This window comes from Pundamilia nyererei, unplaced genomic scaffold, assembly GCF_000239375.1.
Source record: "Pundamilia nyererei isolate P.nyererei 1_Seehausen unplaced genomic scaffold, PunNye1.0 scaffold00046, whole genome shotgun sequence".
In the NCBI taxonomy this organism is placed as follows: domain Eukaryota; kingdom Metazoa; phylum Chordata; class Actinopteri; order Cichliformes; family Cichlidae; genus Pundamilia; species Pundamilia nyererei.
In genome coordinates this window covers 3,577,320-3,586,095 of record NW_005187447.1, presented here as the reverse complement: position 1 = coordinate 3,586,095, position 8,776 = coordinate 3,577,320, and the positions used below count along the sequence as shown (strand labels likewise).

Genomic DNA, 8,776 nt, shown 5'->3' with positions numbered 1-8,776 from the left:
TTTCGAGCCTATACAGCTTGGAGTAAGACAACATGCATGAAGAGGATGATGTGGACAAAATACTCATTTGCCTAATAATTCTGCACTCCCTGTATTTGCATCACCCATGTGGTTCCTTACTGCAGAGCAAGTCGGACTGTAGACGGATCTGACAGGTGGGGTTTAGAGCTAGATGACGTGGAAGAAAACTGCATAAAACTCACTTATTTTTCGGAGGAAACAAGACAAAAACTGATTGTTAATGCTTTAACACTGACGTTTATCCCTCTGAAATTCAGCGTCAGTTCCTGTTTTTTTGTTTTGTTTATTTGTTGTTGTTTTTTTATTGATCAAATACCCACTCTGGGTTGGAGCGAGTAGCTGCCTCAGGTGTAGGAGTTTAAGTATCTGAGGTTCACAGCGAGGGGAGATGGAGCAGGAGATCGACAGGTGGATCAGCAAACCTGTGTGCTCAGAGTCGAGAAGTGCTATATATATATGAACCACTGAAAAAATAAGATCATGGACGCATGTGGTGGATATTAGCTTCCTCTGAAACGGGTCTGAGCTTGTAGTGCCGCTGGTCCCCCACATTGAAAGGAGGCAGGATGAGGTGAGCTGTCTCCTAGGAGACGATGGGGCAGGCCCAGGACACGCCGGAGAGCCTGTGTCTCTGTCGGAGTCACTGCTGCCCTAAGACTAAAGAGCATAAATCAGATGAAGCCTGGACTTTTATCGGCTGAAGGGGGTTTGGCACAAAAAAATTTGAGTGCTCGTATGGTTCTGCAACAGATCCCATGAGTTACCTGTCTGTGTTTAAGACAGGTAAGTAAACAAGCCTTTAACAGTTACCTTCATCCTGCTGTACAAACGTGGAGCGGGAGGAAGACACCCTGTGTTCTATCGTTCAGTCAGCTGTGTGTTCTGGGCCAGACTCACCTGTGTGTCCCAGCAAGGTGTGGACAAGCTGCTTGTCAAGCATGCTCCAAACCTCCACCACGCCGTCATCTGACCCCGCAACTAGGAGCCTCAACACCACGCTGATGTCCATGCAGACAACACCTGCAAAAATGTCACAGAGTCAGGCTGCTGAATGAGTCGAAGCAAAAACCGAATTAAACCAAATTAAACCAAAAACGCATCATCTGACCTCCCCGCAGCACACTTAGCGTGTGCTGCAGCGCCCCCCCTGGCTGCTGCAGGAAGCTGCTCCTTGGGATGAGAATCGGATCCGGATACTTCAGTAACCACTCCTCGCATTGGCTACACAGCCGCCCAATCACAGTGGGGAAGGCGGAGTTGAGCGAGGACAGTCGGGCCAACAGCTCGGAGTAAAACAAAGACACTTCTACGGCAAGAGAGAAGACTGTAAAACTTTAACATGACATGTGAATATGAGCCATTGAACACATCTAACTGACCCATGTGTCCCTCCAGGAAGCATAAGCTGGGTTTCATCAGGACCAGAGCATCTCGTATCAGTCCAGTCTCTGTGCAGTCCATGTACTTGGAGCACTGGTCCAGGTCATGGATCACAGATGAGACACCACACAGCCGGCTCTTAATGAACAGCCACTCAGCACAGCCTGCAAACACACAGAGGTAAATTGGGAGCAGTGGAGACACACAGAGGTGAATGGAGAACAGTGGAGACGCACAGAGGTAAACTGGGAACAGTGGAGATACACAGAGGTAAACCAGGAGTAGTTGAAACACTGACATGCTTTAGTTTGGTCTCAGCTGAGAATAGTGGGAGTGAGCGGGGCCCACATGCCCCTTTCCACCTGTGTTGTGTCTTACTAATAACTTCCTGTCGAAGCTCCTCCCACAGACCACTGTGCAGCAGGTGGTAGGGCAGCTCCTGCAGCTTCCTGATGTTAGCCAATCCTGGAGCAAACCACAGCGGCTGGGGCGGGACCTGTGACAGCATAGGATCAATCAAAATGCACCATGGACGCAAAAAACTATTTCCACAGATTGTTTAGGCTTGGTCAGATCACACATTTATATTTTTATCAAACTTTCCAACGACTCATAAATCATGGATCATGAACCTGATCTGATATGGCAGCTTTCACAAACTGCAAACTTGCTCCTATGTGTTTTTGCATTCTTATAAACTCATTAATTAAGAGTTTATGAGAATGCATCAGTTTGGAGGAAGATGTAATGACACACTAATTTCCTTATATTCATGAGTACACTATCCTTTTTTAAATTAAATAACCTCACAAAACAAATAACTGCACTTTAACCTGAACCCTGATTTTGTACCTTTCTGTCAGACAGCAGCAGTGAGAGACCCGGCAGAGACGCTGGCCTCAGTTTCCCTGACCACCGACCCAGGAAGTACTCTGCCAGGATCCTCAAACTTCGCCCCCGCCGCTCTGACCTCAGATAATGTGCTGAGACCGCCTCGGACAGACGCCTAAACACAAACAATTTTCATTTCAATTTCAGCTGGTTGCCAGATGTAGATTTATTTTATTTTTTTAAATTTATGATTGATTTGTCTGCTCCGATCAATCATTTCTCAGATTTTCTTACTTGTTGTTGAAGGCGATGGTGGCGACTCCATCAGTCCAGCGCTCCTCCAGGTGGTCCTGAAGGTCCCGCCTTAGCCGCACCCACAGGAGGGGCGGCAGCCGGATCAGTGACGGAATCGGCGGAAGGGAGTACCGGTACACCTCACTGATGACATCATCATCCAGGGACATGACATCACACAACTCAGCCTCCAGCAGACCCTCCCTGTGGAGTCAAGTGATCAGATGATGAGATTTTTGTGTGTTTTGGTTGTTTTCTGGCTTTCTGAGTTCAGACTTTTCAAAACACTGATCACCTTTTTGTGATCAATCAATCATGTTATCAGTATTAATCGATGGATAAATCCAAACTGAAACAGTGGCGATCTTATGTGGTGATCTGACGTTCGTCAGAAAGGTGTGACCATATCCTCACCTTGCTAGAGTGATGTACCCCAAAGCCCCGCCCACCAGCTCCTTCCCGTGTTTTTCCTCCAGCATAAGGAAGAGGTGTGACATCATTTCCTGAGTGCTGGTACCCAGACGCAGCTCTGTCAGTGGCGTGAAGGACGTCCAGCGTTTGGCGACAGACAGGATGAGTTTGAGGTGGAGTGGGCAGCCAGATGACTCAACAGTTTGCAGCACAGCGCTACTCTGCTCGCACGTCAGCGTCCGCTGAGACGCTCGCAGGTCTGACTCTATGATGCGTTCACCTTCCTCGCAAGACAAACGCTCTGCCTCAAAGAAGCTTCCCAGAGACTCCAACTTAAACCGCATGTTAGCAAATGCCTCGCTGTTGGTTTCCATGGAGACAACCACATGGACGTTGGGCGGGAGGTCAATAGGCAACCAGCGGAGCTTGTGAGCGTGATGTTGGTCTGCAAGCTGCTCCACAGAGTCCAGGACGATGACCAGAGCACCGCCCTGCTGGGAAACCTGCTCAAGAACATCCCAGAAGAATCGCAGCAGCTCCAAGTGAGTGGAGACCGTCAGCGGTGAGGGCGGAGCCAGACCAGAAGCCAAACACACCTGTGTGCAGATGCTGTGGAGGACGTGGTCAATGTCAGGTTTTTGAGGGTGGCAAGCTGCGAGCAGCCTGATCACCACCACTGCCCTGGCCTCCAGTACACCACGCATCTCCTGGGCCAGTTTGCACAGCACCGCCGTCTTCCCCATCCCGGCGCCACCATGAACCACCAGCGGCCTGTGGCGGACATTACTGGACTCCCACATGGCAAGGCACAGCTTCCCCAGCAGCCCCTCCCTGCCATGGAAACCTCTGCAAAGCTCAGCACTGATGGCAATGTGGCGCCTTGCCTCCGTGACCACCAACCCGTCCATCTTCTCCTCTTCCTCGGTGGTTCCCCACATCTTCCTCCGGCCCAGTGAATCCATCGCTGCGCCAATCCGAGCCTTCATCTGTGAGACAAACTGCTCGCAGACGCTGTCCAGGTACTGAGCATGCTCCTTGCACTTCGGATTTATGCTTCCTCTGCTCAGCTCCACAGAGTGCAGGTTGAGGATCTTCTGTGACTTGACGAAGAGCCGTGTCTTCAGCCCGGCGAGGAGTCCCTGAGCTTCGGCATCCAGCAGGCCGTCGCCGGTCACATCCATGAACTTGGCAAAACGTTTGGGCCCCTCCCTGGACTTCTGACGGGGAATCTCACGAACGAAGAGCAGAGCAGATGATTCATAGTCATTCTGCCACAAACCACGCTCAAACTCCCGCTCTGTGACTGTGGGCAAGAAGAACCAGAAAACACTGAGAAAACAGAGACAACAGAGGGCGACCTGATTTGCGAGCTGTGCATGGTGTCCGCGAGCTTTCACCTGATGTGTAGAACCGTTGTTTCTCCTCGGCTGTGATCTTGCCGGTGTCCTCGGCGTCAGTGGCTGCAGATCGAAGTAGTCGCAGTAGCCGAGTCTCTGCTAGGCGCCATGACAGGACATCTTTGTCGTGCTGCTTCCCGCTCTCAGGCCGAAGGTCAATGTAATGAGGGAAGTGAGCTATGATTGGCTGAAGGACATAGGTGGGTGGGACAGCATTGCTGTCTTTTTTAAACCACTGGTTGAGTGTCTTAATGCCTTCTGGGTTTTTGGAGAGTTTGGACAGAAGAGCGTCAAAGAGTTTCTCTGGAATGAGGCGAGGAAGAGCTCGGTGGCCGTACCGGTTCCCCAGCAGAGCCTTCAGAGCCAAGAAACAGGAAAATAAAGAGAAGAAGAATGAGTGCACAATTCAGATCCAAAAGAACTGCGGCCTCAGCATCAGCTCTATGTGTACTTATAATCCACACGTAAACTAAAAAAAATTAAAGTCAAGAAAGAAATAGAGACATTTCAATTCCACTAAACACACATAAATTGTTAATAAAAATAAACATAGTGCTCATTTGTGGCTGAAGTCCAACCTTAACCTTTGACCCGGTGACGAAGAGGACAAAGCACTCACAACGAACGTTGGACCAGCTGACATCTGCTCGCAGCGCTGGATCTCCTCCAGGAAGACCTCACAGGCCTCGTGGTCTCCTGATGGGACGTTTCGGATCCCCCAGCGTAGATCCACAACCTGAAGAGGAAGTGACCTCATTCAACTTTAAGCAGGTATAAACCTCCACTCAGGCAGCTCACAGCAGTTCAGGAGGGAGATGCGTGGTCAGTGGGTTAAATGTGGAGCCCTGAAGCCCCGCACCTGCTCATGGGTCATTTGTTATTCATGGGGTGTGTTTTGGTTGTTTTGGTATTGTGACGCACCAACCAGGAAGTGAACTGTCCCAGTTTAGAGCTCACAGCCAGGATGCTATGCTTCACCGTGTTTAGGCAGTAAAAACTTTTCAGCTGGGTTCAGGAAAGGATCGTGCTTTGGGTTAAAATAGTGTGATAGGAGGCGAGGGTCCACTTTGGACTGAGGTATTTGTTTCACCTCGTCAGGTTTGATGGGACGGTTGCCACATGCAGCAAGGAGGGTTCCTACCAACAGACCGGGCCAGTTAAGCTATTATTTTTAATCTGTTTGAATAAGTCTTCATGTATAGATGATCCTTTCCTGCCTAATTTCAGGCTAGAAATCCTGATAAACAGTGTTGGTGGTTAACTTGGAGTTGTCCTTGTTTGCTGCCGCGTCCACCGTGGAGCCTTTGTGACTGTCGAGTAGGGTTTGTAATAATTTAAGTAAAGGAGCTGCAAATTTCTGATTTCATACTAAAGACTAGGTTGGACGTTTTATGATAACGTTTATTGAACTCTATTTCAAATAAAGATTTTGTTTTGAAGTTTTTGGTTGTTTGGTAATTTTTGACCTCTGAACACTGGACTAGACTGGTTTAACAAAGGTAGTGACAGTGTTAGCTGTTTAAGTTTTATTATGCTCCTTCATAGCAGGAACCCTCACGGCCTCTACTCGCTCATATTACCTGGTGCTTCATGTCAGCCCACCAAAGGGCACCTTATGTGTAACTATCACCTCAGCAGCTTTCACATAACTGACCCTGAGACACATTAACTGTCCCAGTTTGGTAACACCGGCAGAAAAGCTGGCATTTCCTGTGTGAGGAAAATCTGCTCCTGCCAATCACTGAGACTTTGTTGCCATAGCTACTAAAATACCGCTGATGTCAGCGGTTCTTTGACCCCAGCAGTTTTTTGGCACTAGTCTGTTTCACATGGATCCAGGTCATTTATGTTGATCATTTCTGCCTTGGTCCGTGGAAAAGAGGCGGAGTCTCCAGACCTGTGCACCTTGGAGGTGTTTCATCAGCAGGTAGGAGACCAAACCATGGAGAAAACATGCCACATAGGCAGAAACTGGAAAAAAAGAGACGTGAACACAAAGATGATCAAATCTAAGTGAAAAAGGAAAGAAAACATGAAGGTAACAAACTGGTCCAGCAGGTGAAAGAGGAGGAACAAAGTGGGCAGAAAACTGGGGGAAAACACACGCATGTTAGGAGACTTGATTTCAAAATAAAACAGGAAAGGAGTAGAAATGGTTAAACCCTCATGAATGACAGTTTCACATGAGGTTTAATGAGCACAACACGTTTGAACTGACCTCGAACACCAGGCCGAGCCCGCAGCAGAAGGACCGGACTTCTGGGTAAGCTTTCTCCAGCAGAGCCTTCCTCTCGCTGCTCATATCTGACCACAGATCAGAGAAACTGTCAATCACACGTGGCGCTCAGAGCACAACCAATCAGAGCGTCTGAGCTGGCTTCACATCAAGTTAAGACTGAACAGAAGAGCAAAGAAAGTCTCAGTTGAGAGTTTCAGTGAATGAACCTGGAGCAGAGACGAACCTTCACTCTGAGATCTGATCTGGACAAGTGTACAGGAAGTCGAGCTCAGAACTAAGAATGACACTTTGATCCACATCTGGACTCTTTATCATCATGAGCGTAGACAACACATCTGACATTAAAACATCACAACAGATCAAACTGCAGAATAAAAGTGGAAGACATCGTCCCGATGTTCTGACCCGGATCCAGAGGAGCAGAGCGAGGTACAAAGTTTCAACCTGCTCCACTTTCACTGTGTTTGACATTTAGCTGATTTTGTGAGATATCTGAAAATATAAGCCTGCATGGTTTGAGCGCTCTCTGGCTGAAACCATGCAGTTTGAGCCGGAAGAAACTGCTCCCTGACCAAAAATAAAGTCTGTATCGCACCAATTCTCAGCAGTCTTTACACAACAAGGTCAAACGCAATCTAACGACTTCCCATCTACAGTGGGTACGGAAAGTATTCAGACCCCCTGGTATTTAGGCCCTGTCACAACCCTAATCCGGTTGTGAGGGGGTATACGTTAGTCGTCGATGCTGCTAGAACTTTGGCTAATGCATCACCCAGCTTGCGACAAACCACTCACGGAGCATCAGGGGCTCAGTAAGTCTACCTTGAAAATTTTGACTGACACAATTGCCAAGTGGATTAGTTTAGAACACGTGCTTTACATAGCTTTGGTTCCTCGTTTCAAGGACTTGAAGTGCCTTCTCAAGAGTGACAGAGAGAGAGAGTGGATAAATGTTTACAAGTTTTGTTAACATGAATGTGCAATGTGATATTTCAGTTTTTCTTTTTTAATAAATCTGCAAAAATGTCAGGAAAACGGTATTTCTGTCAATATCAGGTGCAGTGTGCACATTAAAGAGAAAAAATGAGCTTAAATGATTTTTAGCACATGGCTGCATTATAACAAAGAGTGGAAAATTTAAGGGTGTCTGAATACTTTCCATACCCACTGTATATTTGTTCAAACTGTGTGCATTACATGGACATGACACTTCATTACGTGGACACTTCAAAGGCATTTCAGCCTTTTTACTACCAAAAAACAAGCACAGGAAATGCTCCATCGCCAGTGTATGAAATGGTAAAGCACCTTTCTGCTCAGCTCCATGCTTCTTTTTTTCCCACTTGATCAGATTAACTCTGCATGATCAGAATAATCGTATTCATCCTATAAAGACGTGATTTGATGACATCAGCTCATTACAGAAGCAGAAAAGCAGTTTTCAGGTCAGTCTGAGGCTCCTCAGTTTGTCTCATTATTTCAGCTTCAGCAGCATCTGACCCAGCAGAATAACTCTGTAGCCTTTGACCTGTATTTCTGGAGAACAGTTATAGTCAGTCATGTTTGAAAGTGCTGCAGAATCAGATCCAGACTGATGGAGCTGGAGAAAAATAGATCTGTGAAAGTTCTGCAGCTGTTCATCATTCTGGTTTAACGATGAAGAGCAGCTGCAGAGCTCTTCATCGTTAAACCAGTTCCAGCTTTGATGGGATTTCATGTTTGAGCTTCAAACTGGTGCTGAGCAGCATGCGTAGGTTCGCTCTGAGCCCACAGAGGTAATCTGACCTGTGAACGTGGAGCTGATGAACACTCGGATCATGTTGCTCTTTGTCCTCTGAGCGCCGTCTGTGCATCCTCTCAGCACGTCTTGCGGGCCGATCTCTCCTCCTCTTCCTTCTGTCGGACTCTGTGCCATCATCCACAGCCTGGAACTGGTCGTCCTCCTCTCCTTCTCCTGGCGTCTGAGGCTCCTCGGCTGCGCTCCAGCCTGTTTGTTCCCTCAGAGAGCTTCCTCCAGGACAACCATCCTCCCACCTGAGCTGCAGGTGTGCCCACAGAGTGGCGTCAGTGTTGCTGCGCTCATGTTAAACTGGAAGATCTGCCAAACAAAACACCCTTACTGCTCTTCTGCTCTGACTCAGAGTTCATAATGATGTTTACTGCAGATCATTCTAATAAAATCACAGTTGATCTTGCTAACAGG

At 47.8% G+C, this 8,776-nt stretch overlaps 1 protein-coding gene across 1 annotated transcript in view; it reads right to left on the bottom strand.

Moving 5' to 3' along the window:
- Positions 1 to 8,488, bottom strand: part of nwd1 (NACHT and WD repeat domain containing 1) — a 13,258-nt gene extending 4,770 nt beyond the window's left edge. The window contains exons 1-12 of the mRNA XM_013910624.1: positions 8,359 to 8,488; positions 6,553 to 6,638; positions 4,954 to 5,070; positions 4,335 to 4,689; positions 2,941 to 4,240; positions 2,527 to 2,730; positions 2,254 to 2,407; positions 1,780 to 1,897; positions 1,401 to 1,565; positions 1,130 to 1,327; positions 919 to 1,041; positions 786 to 789 (exon numbers count right to left, since the gene is read on the bottom strand). Of these exons, the coding sequence (XP_013766078.1) occupies positions 786 to 789; positions 919 to 1,041; positions 1,130 to 1,327; positions 1,401 to 1,565; positions 1,780 to 1,897; positions 2,254 to 2,407; positions 2,527 to 2,730; positions 2,941 to 4,240; positions 4,335 to 4,689; positions 4,954 to 5,070; positions 6,553 to 6,638; positions 8,359 to 8,488 (2,954 nt within the window). The remainder of the gene's footprint in view (positions 1 to 785; positions 790 to 918; positions 1,042 to 1,129; positions 1,328 to 1,400; positions 1,566 to 1,779; positions 1,898 to 2,253; positions 2,408 to 2,526; positions 2,731 to 2,940; positions 4,241 to 4,334; positions 4,690 to 4,953; positions 5,071 to 6,552; positions 6,639 to 8,358) is intronic.
- Between the last annotated feature and the right edge of the window lie 288 nt (positions 8,489 to 8,776).